Below are 21,764 nucleotides of genomic sequence, written 5' to 3'. Positions count from 1 at the left end.
TCCCTCGTAGAATCAAAGATCCTCCTTGACGTCCATTACCGCTCGGCAGAGAACATGCTAGCCGAGATGAACACGGTCTGCCTACGTGATCAACTAGTACGGATTTTCTATAATTTTCTAACTATTTTCTAAGTTTTTCATTTCATGGAAAAATTAATTCTAAAAAATAAAAGGCATGATTTCTAAGTATTTCATTTCATGGAAAAATTAATTCTAAGTGACCTGCTCGACATCGGCGAGCTCGCGGGCGTTTCATGGAAAAATTAATTCTAAGTGACCTGCTCAACAAAATTGAGAAAAAACACACGCTCTCATGACCTCACACATCTTCTAAGATCACGTAAGCTTCCGTACTAGTTGACCTTGCTTATGTGATCATCTCGGCAGGCATTTCTCCACCGGACGGCACCGTACTTGGCCATGGAAGAGCTCTAATTCTACGAGGAAGGGAACACGGTCTTCCACGACCGTTGCCGCTCTCCCTCGTAGAATCAAAGCTCCTCCTTGACGTCCGTTACCGCTCGGTAGAGAACATGCTAGCCGAGATGAACACGGTCCGCAAGTTCAACTAGTACAGATTTTCTACAATTTTCTAACTAGTCCGCGCCAAGGAGGCGGAGGTATGCCTGCCCGAGTATGAGAACTACTTGCCCTGCTACTACAACGTCATGGATGCCGTCGAACATCTCGGATCTGGGGGCCGACGTCGTCATAAGCTACCGCGCAAAAAGGAGGAAACGACGAGACACCAGGCCGCGCTCGTGCTCCACTGAGCTCGATGGCTCAGCGCAAAATTGCATTACAAGATTGCCGGCACGAGGGCTCGGCACACGCATCCATCCGATTACCAAAGGTTGGAATGATTAATCCATCATAAACATATTATATATGGTGGCGGCGGTGGCTCACATCCAAGGTGTCAAACGCGAGGTCCAGCTCCTGCAGCCAAAAAACATGTTAGAGACTTAGACTTTACTAAAAACAGTAATAATCTGTTTCATTACAGGCCAATGGTAAATATGGCTGCCGATCCATTTGTACACTGCATCTCACAGAGCCTAGACTCCACATCCTACTAATCGTATAATATTACTACCTAGCAGGCTAGCACTCTGTAATGCTTTTATATTGGCACTGAGACTTGCCATGTAGCAAACAAGGTAACCATCGCTGTGACATGTAATATTATGTATATATAACTATGCTTCATGCATTGTACTTGAATCTATCAAGACTATCATGCTTGCCACCATTACAACTAATATTACATGTTATTGTCACCACCATAGATTTGGGCTAGTTTAGAATTTAATGTTTGTTCAGTGTATAGCAGAAAAGGTAAATCAACGGGTTAATCGGGTAGTCGAAGCTCTGCCAGAAGACGGCGGACGAGTTGGAGGAGCTCCGCAGCACGGCGACGGTGTCATTGGTCGTGGGGTCCAAGATCCGACAGATGTGCTATCAAATTTTGTAAAATAGGAAGTTGGCTATTCCTTTATTTTCGATGGCCATATATAATCAAACAAAGCTGTTGTAGCTCTCTTCTTTTTTTAGAAGTTTTCTATTTTATAAAAGGCTAAATAATGGAATTTGTCAACTAATTTTAGCCAAGCTGTTGGAGTTGCTCTAATAGATTTTTTATTTACATGATAGAATATTTAGTGCTATAGAAACCATCTGAGATGAAGAGCTTGGACTGTCATCCTCTCTCAAATGTGCAAAACCCTGCTGCTCTCTTTGGACTTGTGATCCAACGGTGATGGGAATTGTGTCAGGCACACGGTACAACATCCGTGTGGAATGATCGCGTTATTGTTGAGCCGACACCGGTTACTAGCGACTGTTGAGTGGTGAAGTCGAAATGAAAAATGCAACAAACACAAGATGGAGCCTAGATGACGGCGTATAGAATCCCAACAGAATGCAGTCACGTGTAGCGTGTAGCGAAGGACGCAGCGGAGGCCCGTGGCCATAGCACGACTTGACGCCAGCCGCCCTAGGCAGCCTGCACCGGCGGGCGCCTACCTTCTCCGACTCCCGGTGGCGGTGCGCGTGGGCAGTGGACCACACCACGCCACGACGTGTCAACTCCAATGAAAGCGAATCCACCAACAGACAATCGGCGCAGGCGGCGGTTGTAACGTATCTAGTGCCATACAGTTGCAAGCATGATTTTTCAAACATAGCACGGAGAGGAGGATGAAGAAGGGGATGAATTGGAGGAGACAAACACCTCGAAGAACCTTGAACTGCTTGGGGGCGAGGTGGGCCGGGGACGAGGACGACGTGAGGCGTGCGCTGGCCGGCCGGAGAAGAAGCGCATGTGCGCGTGGGGTCGGTGGGGGCGGCGCTGCTGTTGGATCCGGTTGGAGAAGATGAGGCGACGGAGAAGAAGGCTTCGGCTACTGGATCCGGTTGGAGAAGAAGGCGGTAGAGACAGAGAGGAAGAGAACTAAGGGAGAAGGGCGTGGTTTATAAAGGGGGACCTGTAGTCCCGGGTGATTGTTAGAACCGGGACTAAAGGTTCTTTAGTCCCGGGTGATGGTTATAACCGGGACTAAAGGTCTGACCTTTAGTCCTAGGTGTAGCCACGGCCCAGAAGTAAAGGGGATTTTGGCGGGCCGCGAAAACGTAGCCCATCTTTAGCAGTCCCGGGTGATGGTTAGAACCGGGACTAAAGGTTCTTTAGTCCCGGGTGATAGTTAGAACCGGGACTAAAGGTCTGACCTTTAGTCCTGGGTGGTTGGTCCACCCGGGAGTAAAGGTGGGTTGCAGTTTGGCTTTCCGCCGGTTTGTAGAAGTTTCTCCTTTTTTATATATTTCTTTTATATAAATATGAAGAGAGTTGTTAATTGCCTAGTAAATAAAATATTAGCAAAAAAAATACAAAAAGAATTTCGGGACCTGGTTTTGCATTATTGTACATAAGAAAAATCTGTAACCTGAACTCTTTTGTTTTACCGTATAAATATTTAACATAGTGTAAATAATAATCATAATTTTCACCATGCAAAAATGTACTACTTAATTAAAATCATTAAAACTATTGCTTTTCGACAGGAAATTAGTTTTCACATCTTATTGACGTTGATCATTTGTTTTTTCATCACACATTCTCCACAGGAAATCCATCGTCAAGCAGAAAATTCATTTAAATGGTAGAAAATATGAATACACGACAGAAATATGAATACATTATATATATCAAGCGGGCACAGTAGTGAACTTCTTCTTAATGTATATCCCTTGGTTATGATCACGCCGTAACCATGGAGTGTCCTCATCATTTAGCTGGATGCTTGGGTCTTTGTTCACTGTGAAGAGTGGAATTCGGTCATCCTTTTCATAATCTTCTGATATGTCTGACTTGTCTTCAATTCTGACGATGTTTCTTTTCCCTGAAAGAACTATGTGGCGTTTTGGCTCATTGATTGGGTCGTTGTTGTTTTTCCCTCTCTTCGGTTTTGTAGACATGTCCTTGACATAGAACACCTGATTCACATCCTCGGCAAGGATGAACGGTTTGTCTTTGTACCCAATATTGTTGAGGTCCACGGTTGTCATTCCATACTGGTTGTCGACTGCTACCTCGCCTCCAGTCGCCTTTACCCATTGGCACTTGAACAAAGGTACCTTAAAAGTAGGTGCATAGTTTAGTTCCCATATCTCCTCTATGCGGCCATAATATATTTGCTTATTTCCATTAGGGTCGGTGGCATCTATGCGGACACCACTGTTTTGGTTGGTGCTCCTTTTATCTTGGGCTACTGTGTAAAATGTATTCCCATTTATCTCGTACCCTTTGTATGTAAGGATATGCCACGATGGCTGCCTAGCCAACAAATACAGTTGCTCATCAATACTCTCATCATCCTGACATTCTTTTCGCAACCAGTCGCTGAAAGTTTCCATGTGCTGACATGTAATCCAAGCTTCAGACTTCCCTGGAAACTCGGATCGGAGCAACTCTTTATGTGTCTCGATACACGGATCCACCAAGGAGGAGTTTTACAGAACTGTGTAGTGTGCTTTATTAAAATAATTGTCCTACGTACCAATATATGTTTTCTTCCCTAGTGTCCCCTTTCCACTTAGTCTCTCCTCGTGTCGCGATTCAGGAACACCAATCGGGTCAAGGTCAGGAATAAAGTCAACACAAAACTCAATGACCTCCTCTGTTCCATAGCCCTTGGCGATGCTTCCTTCTGGTCGAGCATGGTTGTGAACATATTTCTTTAGGACTCCCATGAACCTCTCAAAGGAGAACATGTTGTGCAGGAACACAGGACCGAGAATGCTAATCTTCTTGACCAGGTGAACTAGGAGGTGTGTCATGATATTAAAGAAGGAAGGAGGGAACACCAACTCAAAGCTGACAAGGCATTGAACCACATCATTCTGTAGTTTAGCTAGATCCATTGGATCGATTGCCTTCTGAGAAATTGCATTGAGGAATGCACATAGCTTCACGGTGGCTAGACGTACATTTGGAGGTAGAATTCCTCTTAATGCAACTGGAAGCAATTGCGTCATGAGCATGTGGCAGTCATGGGACTTTAAGTTTAGGAATTTCTTCTCTGGCACATTTATTATACCCTTTATATTCGAGGAGAATCCAGATGGTACCTTGATGCTTGCTAGGCATTCAAACATGCTTTCCTTCTCTTCTTTGCTAAGAGTGTAGCTAGCAGGACTTAAGTAATAGCGTTCATCATCTGTCTTCTCTGGATGTAGGTTGTCTCATTCTTTCAAACATCGTAGGTCATGTCGTGCTTCAAGTGTGTCCTTAGGCTTCCCATACACACCCATGAAGCCTAGCAGGTTCACACAAAGATTCTTCATCAGGTGCATCATGTCGATCGCGCTACGGACCTCTAGGACTTGCCAATAGGGTAGCTCCCAAAATATGGACTTCTTCTTCCACATGGGTGCGTGAGCGTCGGCGTCGTTCGGAACAGGTTCGCTGCCATGTGCCTTTCCAAATACTACTTTCACATTCTTGACCATATTGAGTACATCCTCACCAGTTCGGTTGCCCGGCTTGGTCTGGTGGTCTGCCTTACCTTTAAAATGCTTGCCTTTCTTTCTTAGGGGGTGATTCGCAGGAAGAAATCGACGATGGCCAAGGTACACGACCTTTCAATATTTTTTCAAGAATATACCTTTAATATCAATGAAACAGTGCGTGCATGCATTATATCCCTTGTTTGATTGTCCTGAAAGATTACTTAGAGCAGGCCAATCATTGATTGTTACGAACAATAATGCTCGTAGGTCAAAGTGCTCCTGTTTGTGCTCATCCCACACACGTACACCTGGTCTATTCCACAAAAGTAGAAGTTCTTCAACTAGTGGCCTCAGGTACACATCGATGTCGTTGTCAGGTTGTCTTGGGCCTTGGATGAGCACTGGCATCATAATAAACTTACGCTTCATGCATAACTAGGGAGGAAGGTTGTAGATACATAGAGTAACAGGCCAAGTGCTATGACTACTGCTCTGCTCCTCGAAAGGATTCATACCATCCGTACTTAAAGCAAACCTTAAGTTTCTTGCGTCATTTGCAAACTCCAAGAATTCTCTATCGATTGCTCTCCATTGGGACCCATCAGCAGGGTGTCTCAACATATTGTCTACCTTGCGGTCTTCTTTGTGCCATCGCAATAACTTTGCATGGTCTTTGTTTCTGAATAGATGTTTTAAGCATGGTATTTTAGGAGCATACCACATAATCTTGGCAGGGATTTTCTTTGTGGGACGTTCGCCATCAACATCACCATGGTCATCTCGCCTGATCTTATACCGCGATGCATGACATACCGGGTATGCATCTAACTTCTTGTACTCCTCGCCACGGTAGAGGATGCAGTCATTAGGACATGCATGTATCTTCTGGATTTCTTATCCCAAAGGGCAGACTACCTGTTTTGCTTCGTACGTAGTGACGGGCAATTCGTTATCCTTCGGAAGCATCTTCTTTTGGATTTTCAGTAACTCCTCAAATCCCTTGTCAGATACACCATTCTTTGCCTTCCATTGCAGCAATTCTAGTGTGGTACCTAACTTTTTCTGTCCCGCATCACAAGTTGGGTATAGCAATTTCTTGTGATCCTCTAGCATACGCTCGAACTTGATCTTCTCCTTTTCACTTTCGCATTCTCTTTGTGCACCACGAATGGCCTGACCAAGATCATCAGCGAGCTCATCTTCTGCCACTACCTCTTCTTTAGCTTCCCCCATTGCAGTCTCATTGAAGGCACCATATTCAGCAATAATGTCATCATCGTCCTATTGTTCTTCTTCACCTTCTTCCATTACAACCCCGGTTTCTCCATGCTTCGTCCAACAAATATAGTTTGGCATAAAACCCGACTTCAACAAGTGTGAATGAAGACTCCTTGAGCTAGCATATTCCTTCAAATTCTTACATATGGCACATGGGCAGCACATGAAACCATCGCGTTTGTTTGCCTCGGCCACACGTAAGAAAGAATGCACGCCCTCAATGAACTCTTGGTAGCGGCGATCAGCATTGTATATCCAATGCCGGCTCATCTGCATTATATGACATACATACCATATTAAAATCTAGAACATAATTAGTTAATTATACGACATGCATGCCACCACACAAGGTATTAATTTATGAAAGTCTCGCTATAATGTAGACAATCCCAACTACCACTAAAAAAACTAAAGCTAAAATGCACTTCAGCAGCATAAGGATTTTGCGACCAATCCCAACTAAAACAGACAGATCATGCGTTTGTTCAATATCTATGGGCTTCTTCCGCAGGTCATCAGCCGTCGTAGCCGCCTGTGCAAGAGAGTTTTGCACGTGTTCAACGTACTCTTCCTCCCAATACCAGCCCGAACATGCAGTGCCATCCCACTGAAATTAAAACAAAAAATTAGAACTTTAATCATAATCATCATGAAAATAAGTATAAATTAACCATAATCATCAAATGCGACAAAATAACTCACATTGTGATCCGGACACTTGTAGAAGATACGGCCCTTGTTGGGACACTCCTTCCTCACCCGATACTCCATCACAATCTTCTCCTCACACTTGTCGTATGCAATGAGAGGGAGGTCCGGCCTCAGTCGCTTTGGAACCCAATGAGAGGCCGAGGACCCGGAAGCAGTTGACATCTACTCTCTATACTCATTTTTAATATAATATAAATTTCTCATTTTATAAACAAATAAAATTAAAAAAACTCTAAAATTCTCTATATCTCTAAACCATGAAGTGTGCTATGCATGCTAGAAATGAAAGCTGAATACTAGTTTTGAATAACTACTTTAACCTTCCTTCATCCAAATATGCAAACTTTAAAGTGATTTTGAGCTTAAATGGCTTACAAATAAAAAAATCCACCATAAAAAACTACATATATCTAGTCCATAAAATGAGATATGCTACTGATGAAACATGAGAGTATAAAGTTGGTTACCTTTAGAACCGAAGAATCGATGGAGAAATTGAAGAAATCTTATGATTACCGGCGATGAGAAAGAAGAGAGGTCGGCGATGAAGCAAGAACACTGAGCTCGAAGTGGCTCGGGCTCGGAGAGGAAGAATGGCTATATAGGAGGGGACCTTTAGTCCCAGTTAGAGACAGAAACCGGGACTAAAAATCCCATTCTAGTCCCAAACGGAGCCTCCAGCCGGGAGTAGACTTTTACTCCCGGTTGGAGTGATCAATCGAGAGTAAAAGTTAACCTTTAGTCCCGGTTGGTAGCTCCAACCGGGACTAAAGGTCTCCTGCAGCAAAAGCCTCCCGCAGTAGCCATTGGGCAGGGACCTTTAGTCCCGGTTGAAGCTACAAATCGGGACTAAAGGTCTCTCTAGTCTCGGGCGCGAAAAATACCGGGACTAAAGCCAAATTTCGAGCTGGATCAAAGGTCGTTTCTCTACTAGTGCTAGTTGGTTAGGATGCTTGCTCTAACATGAGACCTAGGTTCAAATCTAGCCGGTAAATTTTGTTTGCTGCATTTATTAATTATTTTTTTGCTTACTTAGTTATTACTAACATCCTGGGTTCCACCAAACTTTGTTATTATTAACATTAGAGAACACTATTCACTAATTTGTAATTTGTTTTGGATGAAGGATACATCTCAAGGTGTATTTATTTATATATTATCTAAATCCAAATCCTCCTTATATTATCATAATCATGGATGTATTTATTTATTTATTAGTTTAGATACCTCGGTAGTAGTGTTTTTCTTACGATGGGGAGATCCTCCTCCGTTCCTCATTAAACATAGTTGAACAGTCCAAAATGATGATAATATGGAGTTCTTAGTTAATACATTAAGCCCATTCTTCTTGTTAATTCTATTTCACGTAAAATAGGGAGGTATGCAAATTAAAGAGCTCAACACTGAAATAGAGATGCAAAGAAAATTACACTTACTTGATGTAAAATAATATCTTTTATTTATTTACTCTTGTCAAGCCTTCAACTTATATATGATGACAAAAGCTATATGCATGTAAGTAAAAGGACGGCCAAGCAACAAGATATATATAAACACATCGCTCAACTCAACTTGATCAAGGTACATAACCTTTCAAAATCAAATAAAAAATAAATTAAATATACAGTGTATGGTGGAACAATAATATACAGTGTGCGGTGAAACTCAGGATGCTAATAATAAAGGAATAATATTTCTTGTTGTAATTGCTTATAAAAATAAAAAAAATAAAAAATATTTGCTGCTTGAGTTCGAGCCCAGGTCTATGGGCTGAGACCCGTGCGTCCAAACCAACTGGACCACAATGGGATTATTGAATGTTTCTCGAAATAATTTTTCTTGTTCTATTGCTTATAAAAGTTGTTCTATTGCTTATAAAAGTATAGCAAAAAAAAAAGATTTAGCGCTGGGTTCGAACCTAGACCTTTAAGCTAAGTTACGTGCGTCCTAACTAGCTGAACCGCAATGGCATTGTTGCATGTTACTCGAAACAATTATACTTGTTTCATTTCAAACGTCAAGATCTATAGGGTAACAGCTCGGCGCCAAAACCTTGTCCACGTTAGCGCCAGGTCACCGCCACGTCCGACGCCTCGCCAAGACCTCGGCGCTATTGACCATGGCGCCAAGACGTATTTGCTGCGCGCCAAAAGCTATGGCGCCGCGATCAGAGTCCATAAATAAAAATCAAACCACCATAGATGTATTTGTAAATATTTTTTTTAAAAAGCTGAAAAATAAAAAATTGCCACGTACCAGACACGGCACCGACCACGCCGTCCAACGACTACTAGAGGCGGTGCGGACCATGCCGGCAAAGCCGACCGACATAGTTTACTGATACGTATTTAGCCACGCACATGTGGTCCACCTTCACTGATCAATGCAATGCATCAAATTACATGCCTGCTGGGGTATCGTTCGGATTGCAATACTTCCTGTATGCCGTCCGTCTGTAACTTTGCGTCCGACCACGGCTCGCTAGGGTGGGTCCTAAACAGAAACAAATCTCTATTCTTCTGTGTTTATCCACCTGTCTCTCCTGAGCCCATACCTCAATCCTCCTTGCGTATTTGCCTGGCCCCAAAGCAGCGTGGCTACTCATCCGTCTACCCCATTCTCCAGCACGTGCTCGTTGGGTTGTCGCGCCATTTCCTTTCTCCGTTGCCAGCCGCGCTGCACACCCTTGCTCCCTACGCGCTCACCTGTGTGGTAGCCACCTGCGTCGCTCGGCGTGGCTTCTCATCCGTCCACCGTCTTCCCAGCGCGTGCTTGTCGGGCTGCCGCACTGTGGCCCTCCCCCCATCACCGGCCGTACCGCGCGCCCCCCGCTCCCTGCGTCGCTCGCTCCCTCGCCGTTTGTCCGTTGCCCATCGTTGTTGGGCGTGCCGCTGACCCTGCCATGGCCACTGGGGCACACGTGTTGTGGCGCCTAAGGTCTTACCCGGCCGAGCCAAGGGCACCCACGAGCATGTTCGGTGCTGGTGGTGCTCGCGGACTATGGCTCGCCGCCGGCTCCCACCTCGATGGCCGGAATCGACTGGCCCGGCCTTTCCTCCCCTATGTTGCATATGTATGATTCAAATGTTTCAGGCGTTTCAGATGTATGCTGTAATTATTTTATCTTGATGTTGCAAAAGTAGATCGGGAGATGTCGCATTATATATGTTGCAAGTTTTTCAGAGGCATGTTACAAGCGTTTATTGAAAATGTTCCATCTGTTTCCGGACGTCTGTTGCAATCTTTTTTATCAGGATGTTGCATATGTTTCACACATATGTTGCAACAGTATGTTCCAAATATTTCAGTTGTTTCAGTCTTATGTTGCAACAAATGGTTTCATGTTGTGAGTTGCAAATCTGGATGTTTCGTGTGTTTTACACCCATGTTGTAAGTGTGTGTTCTAAATGTTTCATCCACTTTTCAGACGTATGTTGCATTCAAATATTTCATCTAGGGCCGGGTTCGAGCGGGTTGGGCGTGGCGTGCGCGCGCACGCGGGAGGGGGAGGGGTTGTGGTTTTCGGTGGACGGTGCCGCTGGGGGCGGTGGATGGTGGTGTTGCGGTCGTAGCGCGTTGGGGGCGTGCTCGTTCTCAGCTGCTCATCCCGGCTCCTGAGTGCTGCTCGCAAGGAGGGAGAGGAGCGGGTCAAGGGCGACCAGCGGACAAAGGCGTGGCGAAGTGCGTGCGTGGGGGGTGACGAAGACGAACGGGGTCAGGGCGAAGGCGGACGGAAGCGGACTGCGCAGGCATCCAGGACGCGCGCATTCGTCCGGACGTCTGGTCGCTAGCCACGCCCGACATGAATTCTAAAACTTCAGTATCCACATATTCTATTGGAATGTAGGATGTGTTCCTAAAATCGGTGTCCTAGATTTCAACAATCCGGTACAGACGGTACCTATGATGCTGCTTGATAACCAAATTCCCACCAAAAGGAAAGAGGGAAATTATTGTAAACGGTGGCCACCGCATCATTTGCGAGCCTCAGAATAAAAAAAAAAAATCTGAGTTCCGTAGAGCAGTGCAGTGTTGCCTCGGCAGTCGGCGCCTTGCCCCTTCCGTCGCGGCTCTCTCCATCAAGCCGACGCTCATTGAACTACAGCGACTATCAAGATTCAAGACGGCGTTCGACTTTTATTTGTCGAGCTACGAACGTAATGATGTGGAATCCAGCTCAAGAAGAAGAAACCGAGGTGACGAAGGAAGGAATAGGATTCTGTAAAGCGACGACAGGCAAATACAGATCATGCACGACTGCAACTTAGGTACTAGCTAGTTGAAGAACAAGGCCCACAGCCCGCCGACGGCCGTGGCCACGGCCATGCCCCAGACCAGGGCGTCCACCGGCGGCGGCATGAGCGGAGCCACCCTGGACGCGAACATCGCCGTCAGCAGCGCGGTGAGCGCCCACACCGCGGCCTTGACCCTGCCGCTCCCTGCCCTGCCGCGGCGACGCTCGAACTCACGGAGGCAGACGAAGAGGAGGACGAGGGCCGCGTCCGCGACGAGCACGAACGCGACGGCGCCTGCGTCGCCCCAGGATTTGCAGACGGCGAGCGCCGAGTTGCACGCTAGGACACTGAAGCCTACCTTGGTCAGCCCAGAATAGCGCCGATCCATGCGATGCTCACAGTCACAGGGGAGACAGGGGCCGGGTGCCTGATCGTAGAAACTAGAAAGTTTTTCTTTTCTGGGCGGCAATGCAGCGTTTGAACTTAAGCCTACTATCGTTGGTGTCTGTGACGAGACGACCGAGCAGTTCGGCCTTCGTTTTATAGCCGTTTCCCGCTAGGCCGCGGCCCGCGGGGTACTATTTTAAAAAGTCGTAGCTCGTGTATTTAAAATTCCAAATTGCGTGGTACTCGGCGCTCTCTTTTCAAATTCGAAGTCCGAGTGGGCGACCACACACACCAGTAAAACAACACAGGCAGTAAAATAAACGGTAATTTTTGATCCATTCGTCCGAGCTTTACTCGAGTGTCGAACAGACACGGGGTGTAGGGCCATGTGACACAACGTTTATATATTAATATCCAGTTAATTTATCATCACCTGTCCATTCACTCTGCTGCACGCTCCGCTCCTCCTACACTGTTCCTGTTAGATAACGCTGAGCGCGCCTGCTCCGCTCCTCCTACCGCTGTTCCGGCAGATGCTCCGCGCGCGTGCCCTGCTGCTCGTGTCGTTGCTCCTCCTCTGCTGCCCGGACCGCCCGACGATGCCGCTGGCTCAAGGAGAAGCGCTGGGCCTTGGCACAGAAACCCTGCGGCCTCGCCTCTTGCTACAGCTACGGTTCCCCGATGTTGACGGCGGAGAAGGCCGCACCAGGATACGATGCATGTTGCAAGTGTATATTTGAAATGTTTCAAATGCTTTAGAGGTACGTTTCGGTTGTTTCACACGGATGTTGCAAAAACATATGTTGCAACGGTTGTACCCATACGTTGCAAGCGTATATCTCCAATGTTTCATCTAATTTTTCAGATGTACGTTGCAATTGCGTTTATCTGGATGTTGTATATGTTTCACACATATGTTGCAAGTGTTTTATCTAGATGTTTGTGTATATTTGCAATGGTTTTCAATTATTTTTGCAAGTGTTTTAGATGAATGTTTCAAGTATTTTATCTGTCCTTTTTTATTTATTGCAAGTTTTACATCCGGATGTTTCAAAAGTAGATCGGGTGCTGCACATGGATTATGTATGGAAAGCAAGAAGGGGCACGAGCGGTCCCCACATGGACGACTAGTTTCGGCGATGTGGGCCCACGCATGGACGCACGAAACGGAGGGGAAACCGACTGCAGCCGCATACGTCTAGACGCGATCGGTCATCCGAACGTTCGGACGCTACCGTTAAAATAAAACCACCGTCCTGGCCCAGCCGCCGACCGCCCACGATTACTTATTAACCTAACGACTCTTATGTGAATTTGCTTGTGGCAAACCGGCATTCCACTATAATAGTACAAGTAAATGAATAGCTGCTGGTATTATTGATTTTTTATATGGGCGGCGTCCATTGACGTGTAAACTCTCCGTCAATCGAGTTTGACAGTTTGTCACCCCCTAAATCATCACAAGATAGAAACACCCATTCAAGATATTGCAACATCCAAAAGAAAGTCAGTACTGCAGCATGCCAGTTTTCAGATGTTTGATTAGAGACGTGGCAACATGTATGTATCGTTCAGAAGAAGAACCGCTTGAACTTTTCAGCGCTGCGGCGCAGCCGCTGTGGCTGAAATCTTCCTCGCGCAGTTCATGTTGAGTGGTCCGTTGTGAATGAATCTTTATCTCCCACAGAAATGTGAGAACAATGGGCCATGTCTCATGTCTGTGCTGAGAATGAGGGTAACCACCACTAAATACCCTGTTGCCTTGTTGATTTTAATTTACCCAACAACAGGCCGGTGCATCCGAATTGAAGCGTCAAGCAGAGGATCGCTGCAAACAAGCGATAACTCACGGGTCACTCCTGGCCCGTCGCTGCGGGCGACGTATCCAACGCGGCACCGGCCACGCCGCCCACGACGCACCAAGCACGACGCGTGGTGCTAATGAAGCCACCAAGATTCATGGTGTACAAGTACGACGCGGAGGTGCCCAGCGATGTGCAGAGCATTCATTGATGTTTAGCGTGGTGTCTTTGATGTAAAGCAAGAGACTCGAGATAAATGAGAGTGAAAACTCTGGTCTATTCATTGATCCATGATTATATATATATAACTACTACCGGTAGTTGGCTACAAAATAACTTATTCTGTAGCCACTTTAAGTTACGATAAATACTATATTAATTTACGAGATTATAGTAACTCCTTACTAAGTGGTTTACTATAACATTATGGTAAATATCCCATTTGTTATAGTAACCCAACTATAGTAAATATGTATTGACATTATCGTAAATTAGTATATAAAATTATCGTAAATGGAGGTGGCTACAGAATAACTTATTTTGTAGCTGGCTACTAAATATACTCTCCATATATATGTGTGTGTGTATGTATGTATGTATGTATGTATGTATGTATGTATGTATCTGTGTGTGTGAAGGGACAACTTCTGAAGGGGTGTCTTCTAAAAGAGCGGTTGATCACTAGTAAAGTGATTCATAACACTCCCCCTTGATCAATAGCGTCATCCATCACTTAGATCAATGTATTGGATAATTTCTCCAAAAATCCTGTGGGAAAAATACGGAGAAATATGTGTGGACATGCCATTAAAACTCCTTAAAATCCAGTGAAAAAAATAAGAAGAAAATGATATGGCATATGTTATTATTGTCTCATTGTAAACTTATATGGGAAACCTCGAAAGAAAAAACGCATAACCAAATTTAGAGAACAATAAATATGATCTGAGAATCATAATTGTAATTATATGTCTTTGATACCTTCTCAAAAATCCCTGTGGGGGAAAACAAAAGATATGGCATGTACATGTCTAAGATACCTCCATATAAAAACCCCGGTGAGGAAAATAAGAGATATGCCATATAAACTTGTATTGATATTGCCTCATTAAAAACCTTCTATGAAAAACCTGTGTGAGGAAAAACTCATAGAGGAAAAGAGTATAATATGATGTTTTGAACAGGTTATAGTTTCAAGAGGAGTCTCCCCCTGAACCTTGCAACTCTCAAAGTCATCGCATACCAATCTCAATAATACATTGTGAAATGTGAAAATTGGCAGAGACTTTGTGAATAAATCTCGTGAAGTTCTCACTTGATTTAGTTTGCAAGGTGTTTATCTCCTCACTTTCGTGAGAGTAACACATTTTTATATAAGGCAATATAGTGATATTGCTCATATATAACATGTTTACATCCAAACAATACAAGCTGCATTATCTTTGAACATAATAGCTAGTGATTCGATGAAATAAAAAACGACCATTCAATGAAGTCATACATGTTAATGTAATACTTCAAAATGAGGAGTGGAAGTAGCCACTAGAGTCAAGTTTGATGACTCCCATGAGAACTTTACCACTATAACATCAGTATATGGTCGAGCATTATGGGGATTAGATAGCCAGTACCTCTATACCCAACTATGATCATATCTTAATTCATATAACAATAAATCAAGATCCTTTTGTGCCATATAGATATCTGTGGATATCCTCTTTGACTCCCACATTTCGGTGTTATAGAAGTTGCGCTATTTCAAGCTATAGCAAGTATCTACAGGTGCAATATCAGGCCTGTTGTGATATGCAAGATACATAAGCACTTTGATGGCACTAAGGTTATCATCCCAGGGTCTGAATGTATATTGATCCATATTTAGGGATTGAATGCCAATAGTGTTGGAAGTACAATTATCCAATATTATTTGGATATTGGTAGACAATATCAATTGAATATTGGATGACTGATGTACATGCTTAAGCTATAGACTTAAGCGTAATTTGGTTTTACCCAAATATAACATCTCAAATTCCATCTTATATGATGAGTACCTATTTTTATATGTGTCCTATGAGATGTATAAAATTCAATTGGGATTTTATTATGATCACACAGGTGAAATCATCCAGATGGGAGCCATCCTTCTGTGGAGTGGAAGGAACTCACCTAGTCAGTTGTACCACAATCAACTTGACTATCTCAAGTCATAGAGTGACTTGATTTGTACACAAATGTATGTTATGGTTTGCGTTTGATTCAGAATACAAAGTTCATTTAGGACTTAAAATTCGAATCTATCCAAATCAAATTTGATCTGCTAGTTATCGATATAGGAACATAATTTCCACACACACCAATGGGTATGTTATGCTAGGTCTTTGCATGAAACCATGTGCTATAAGCTCTCACTGTTTCATCACCTTATGGATTTGAAAAATCCATAATGCTTTCATAGGTAAAGCAATGTGAGGAGAAGTCATTTAAGAGGTAACGACTTCTCACTAATGAGTGAAAGCAATTCTCCTTAATTGCCACCTTTGATTGAGCCAGTATGAGTGTTTGAACACTCTGCCTAGGACTTTTGGTCTGGATCCAGAAAAGGTGTATGGCAATTTTGAGGAGTATGTCGATAATTTATAGTCTTTTGTATGATTGATTCAATGGAACCAATTAAGCATGTGGAAATTTTGTACCCCTTGAACTCTATGTCATTTCCCATAATAACAGAGTTAGGGCATTTCAATGATACAACGCCTAAATTTGTACACAAGTTGTGCTGGGGTTTTGGATGTTAAACATCCATAGGCTTTGGATAGCAAATATCCATAGTGTCTATCAACTTGATGTTGATATGCATGTACTGTCTTGGAGAATTCTCTCCTCCTAATCCGAGAATACTTGCAGGAAGCTATATCCCCATGTGGCCATACTTCTCCCCTTATTTTTGAGATTTAGGCGTTGGGTGGTTTTGTCAGGTACCTCCACTCTTTCTGGCACATTCAACGGGAATCGAATTTGGAGACAACTTTATGATAAGTAAATGCATTTGGCAGACTATTTGCAATGTGTTGCAAATATAAGATATTTCTAAACTGTTGGTTCAGATTCTTTGGTACGTGGATATGAGGATCAAATATCAACAGTGATACTCTCTTTCTGATTCCTGGCATTCTATGTGTGGTAAGTATCTCCCCCTAATGTCTGGAATCTTCCTCAAAGATGTATTCAGCATACGGGCAATAAATAAATCCCCAAGTAGAGATCTGAGGTATTATTGAGTGACATATAATGATACCTTGTGTCGGGTTCATAAACCCGGGGTCCCTCGAGGACCGGCTTCCACGCCCGGGCTCGGCCTAGGAAAATAACATATATTCCATGGGACGGCCCAAAAAACTAAAACACAGTAGGCCAGAAGGGTAGTCCAGTCGTCGACCGGAAGGTCTACCCGTAAGAACAGGCGCCCGCTCGTCAGCTTCTTCGGCCCACCTCTCCGACCGGAGCACTCACTTCAGGCACCAGCCGTCTCCAAGCAGTCTCTCCAATCGGAAGGCTTGGCCCAAAACGCTGCTTCCTGCTCTGACCCCGCGACTTCGACCCCGCGATCGGGGCTCGCGGGAAGCCTGCCCACCGCTCTTCTCTGACCGGCGCACTAAGGGCCAACTGGAGCCATCCGACCGGGGGCTCCCCGTTCGGAAGGAACCAGAAGACGTGTGGAGAAAGGCAAGGCATGGCTCACAAGTCAAAACCACTGTACTAGGGACCATACCCTACGCAAAACAATGCTCTGCGGCACCCTGACACAAAGTATTGTAGGGGCCGCTAGAAACTCACATACGGTAAGCCCCCCACGTGTCTCTGGACATCGATCGCAGCATGGGCTCCAGGATTTGCCATACCGAGTGAACATAGTGCAGCTCCTCACATGCCACTAGGCATCAAGAAGTATTTGTAGGTACCGACGTCCATCCTTCTTGAAGAAGATATCTTGACCCCCCGTGCACATCTGACATCCTACAACGACATTGATAGTATTGGGAGGCTTCAACCATTATCCAGTTTTCATCACCATAGGCAGCAAGACTTAGAAATATCTATACTCTCTCCCTCTCACCTGTAAATAGCCATCCTCTTCATCTATAAAAGGGGATGCGCTCCCTCCAACCAGAGGATATCAACTTCTTCAAGCTCAGACTCACTAGATCGACACCAACCCCTTACAACCACAGTACCACCGAGTTCCGACCGCAGCCCTTCCGGTCGGAGCCTTCCGAACATCTTGTATACCCCTTCCTTTCTCCTTCTCGATTGCAACCCCACTACAGACTTCGAGCACCTAGACTCAGGAATAAAGTCGCCGACCGACCTCGACTGGACGTAGGGCACGTTACCTGAACCAGTATAAATCCTATGTCATTGAGTGCTAGGCCACCTCCGATCACAACGTACAGCAAAACTACAAATATTTACTAGTTGGTCAGTTTCTACACCGACAGTTGGCACCGTCCATGGGGAAGACGCTGTACGTTCAACACTCTTTTGGTCATTGGATGGCCCATTTTTCCGCCAGCCCCTCCGTGGCGGGTTCGGGCGATACGATTCGCTTTGGCTCGCTGGAGTTCCCTGCACTCTCGCCTATCGGGATGCAGGTTCCACCCATCTTTGAGCCGTCCTAGGCCTTCCGCTTCGGGAGCCTGGACTTCGTCGCCAACAGGCTCGGCGTACTTCACCTCCGTGAGGAGGCTCACGACCCGGCACCTGTCGGAGGGACGTCCTCCATCGACTCCGGGACGCGCGACTTCAACGACGCGGCATCTGTGCTTCATTCCGAGCAAACTCTCTGCTCAAACCCCACTCCGCCATACGGCCGGTTCCCTTATGGCCTTGCGTCTTCCGCGGGCGCATACGCCCGGGGACTCCAAAAGGTGCTGGCACCGCACCCTCTCACGTCTGAGTTCGTGGGGATGGCGAGCTATGCTCCCACCTGTTTCCTCGACATCATGGATGACAACATCGGGAGTGATGGCTCCAGCATCGGCGACGTGGTGCCTAGCCACCGTCGGTCCTAGGAGTACGCTGCGGCGAACGCCCCGAAACGGTCGCTAGGGGTAACGGAGTCCTTCTGGACCCACGCCCCGCTGGGTCCTCGCGCGGAGACCCCCGAGCTCACACGTGAGCACGGGGAGGATCTACGACGTCAATGGCCGCATCAGCCGCCAACTGCACCAACACGCCCGGCGCACCATGCTGCGCCCTGTGTGCATGGACCGGCGGGCGGCGATCGGGGTCGCGCCCGTCAGCCCCAGCGCAACACTCTGATTCGGGGGACCAACCCCCCACAGTTCGCTCAGGCCAGCCAGAACGTTGCCGCCGCGACAATGCTCCTGCGTGACCTGCCCAAGCCGAATGACCCTCGTGGACGAGCAATCCACCAGAACCTCCGGCACTGTTGGAGACCGCCGCCGTTCAACAAGCGGAGTGCTCTGTATCATGACGCCGACTCGTGACCTCGCTCCCTGTCCGGGGAACAAGGACGCAGCAGATGGGGCACTACACCCTATCATCGCCACAACCACCGATTGTGGCACAAGAAGCCACAACCGCACCTCGTCTTGACTTGACAGCCACCCTGTGCCGACCGCCTATCTATGCGCGGCTTGGGCCGAACCAAGACGCGCGCAGTGTCGGTCGGAGTCCTAGCCCTAATACCCTGGAACCACGGACCCTTGTCGAACACCCCCAGCAAGCGCCTTTTCTGCCGTGCTTCAACGGGGGGCCACGACAAAGGCAAGGCCAAGCACTAGGATTGAGACGAAGGCCCCTCCACACATAGGGGAAAGAAGAACAGAAAGGATCGCCGCCGATCGGCCAACTCCGCGTTGGCCGTCGCGGTAGATTACGTGGGCACTTAGCCCCAGCAAGACCCTCCGGGCCACTTCCACGATCTCATGGAGAGCCCGTGCACCAACCACAACTATCCCGTCAACCATCTCTACAAGGACTGCTAGCTCCTCAGGCGCCTGCTGAGGTAGGCCGGTAGGCCAAAGGAAGAAAAAGGCGAGGAGACAACGACCGAAGAAGGGGGCACAGCGGACAAGGATCCAGATGACTGGAGCACGAAGGGATCCAACCGGAAGCCTACCGACTGAAGGACAACAACAACGACGCTCTCTCCGACGACCTTGGAACAGCTATGTCTTTTCTTCTCTTCCTAAGTTTCAGTCTTACCTTTACTTAGCGAACGCTCCTGTAAGAGCACCCCGACCCGAACACTTTTCGGCTCGGGGCGCTCGGGGGCTCCACTAGGGGGCTCTACTACCTCTTTGTTTTTGTTTTTACCCTAAGTACTCTTTTGGTTTTGTATGAAGAAACTCCTTCCTACCTGAACAAAAGGGTAGTTCGTTCCTTTGTTTTACCTTATGTAACTTTGCTTTAGAACATTCCGACTGATCACACCCCGCCTTTTCCTACGGCTACGACCGGCCGAGCCTCGCGGGCCACGCCCCGGGCTCGCAAAGTTGCGACCTACGAAACAAACGGGTAGGTACGAGATAGAAAGAAATTTAAAACAAAATTATGCTAAGGGAGAACTAAGGAACGAAAGGGAACAAGCTTCCCCGAACGGAGCAACTCCATCACAAAAACAAAAACCGATTGCAGTCATTAAAACACACACGAACGTTTTACACAGGGGTTCCCCCCACGAACTTAAACTTTTTACATTTACTAACTACTTGTATTTAAAAAAATGGTATTAAACCGACCCGGCGGCATCTGCTGACAGCGCGACCGACGAAGGCGTAGGCTGCTCGCTCTCCAGCAGCACGACGTTTGGCTCGATCAGGGCCAAGGCGACGTTACCCCCCGAACTAGGCTCCGTGCTATCTGCAGGCTCGGAGGCATCCTCTCCACGCATGCTTCGGGCCATGTCCTGACAGCGAACATCCATCACCCACTTGGCGGAGACCTGCTCTGACACCAACCGCGCGTGCGGCAGCAGGCTCACCCCGATTGACTGGATGTCCTCCATGCTCAGGCCTTCAGCATACCCACCACAGATAGTGGCGAAGTCCAAGTTCGGGTGGTACGTCGCCACCGAGGTCAGCACCCCTGACGCTCCATAAAACAGCCCGCTCCTGACGATGTCCTTGACCGCGTCCGGGACCTCCGCCAGCTGAACCGCGGACGCGCTGGTACTTGGCGCCGACCCAAAGACTTCCGAGACGACAAGCTAGGCAGCATTGCGAATCTAACCAAGCTCCCCCTCAAGAGCACGTCGCTCTTCATGGGACTTGGCTAGCTCCTCGACATTCCGGCTGAAGTTCACCTTGGTCGTCTCCAGGTCTCGCTCTAGCGCCTTCACCTTTTCTCCCAGCTCTGCGAGGAGGGCAACAAGCTTAGAAACAGGCTAGGGGAAAAGGAATCAACACCACGAGAAAACAAAAAGGTACTCACCGATGCGAGAGGCCTCAAGGGTGGAGAGATCCTCTGCCTACCGAGCTGCCTGCTCGTGTAGCCAGGCACTCGCGTCCTCCATCCCCATCACCTGGTCCTGAAGCGTGAGCACCTCCCGATCCGCCTCCGACCGGGCCCTCTGCTCTGCCTCCAGGGCCTTCTGTGCTGACTCCAGGGCGGCTCGCTCCGGCTCAAGGGCTGCCAAGGCCTCTTGGAGTGTCACCTCAGTGCTCGCCAGGGACGTGCACAGCCCCGCCTCAGTCTCCGCCTGACGGACCTTTGCCGCCTCGAGCCCTTGCTCGGCAGCAGTCGCCCGCTCTGCCGCATGCTGCTCCTCCACCCGCGCCGCAGTCGCCTCGGCCGCTCGGATCTAGGACTCACGGCAAGCAAACTCCACCCGACGCTCAAGCTCAGCCATCCGGGCGTGTTCCGCCCGGAGGAAGTGAGACTTGCGGGACGACACCTTCCTTATTTTCTGTCGAAAACAGGCGTTATAAAAACAACCAACAAAAGATTCAAAGGGCAAGGAGAAGTACCAAAGACTCACCTCCGCGGCAAGCTGCAGGTCGACCTCAACCAGCTGCCGGGCAAACTGAGCCTGCTTCCGAGCGCTCTCTAGCTTCGCGGACAGCTCGGTGAGCTCGGACACCACGGCATGCCCTTGTCCGCCAAAAATTTCCTAGAGCTGGTGCTCCCGGAAATCCCGGAGGATGAACCTCGCCTTCGAAGGGTCCTCGGGGAAGGGCCACTCCAGGTCACCCACCGATAAACTGCCGGAGGGCCCAGCCTCCAACCGGACCACCGCCAGCTCTTGCGGCGACACCGGCGGATCCGCCAAGATATCCGCCTCGTCGTCAAACAGGATCTCCACCACCACATTCGCATG

General features: G+C 47.2%; 1 protein-coding gene across 1 annotated transcript; it reads right to left on the bottom strand.

Moving 5' to 3' along the window:
* Positions 1-10,980: 10,980 nt before the first annotated feature.
* Positions 10,981-11,726, bottom strand: LOC136529827 (uncharacterized). The gene has a single exon (XM_066522887.1). The coding sequence runs from the start codon at positions 11,617-11,619 to the stop codon at positions 11,272-11,274; it is 348 nt and encodes a 115-aa protein (XP_066378984.1). The 5' UTR covers positions 11,620-11,726; the 3' UTR covers positions 10,981-11,271.
* Positions 11,727-21,764: the final 10,038 nt, after the last annotated feature.

Source organism: Miscanthus floridulus, chromosome 19, assembly GCF_019320115.1.
Source record: "Miscanthus floridulus cultivar M001 chromosome 19, ASM1932011v1, whole genome shotgun sequence".
Classification (NCBI taxonomy): domain Eukaryota; kingdom Viridiplantae; phylum Streptophyta; class Magnoliopsida; order Poales; family Poaceae; genus Miscanthus; species Miscanthus floridulus.
This window is presented reverse-complemented; position numbering and strand designations above follow the sequence as displayed.

What these genes read in the sequence shown, in the direction of transcription:
- LOC136529827 (XM_066522887.1), bottom strand. Translation starts at nt 11,619, where the DNA reads ATGGATCGGCGCTATTCTGGGCTGACCAAGGTAGGCTTCAGTGTCCTA.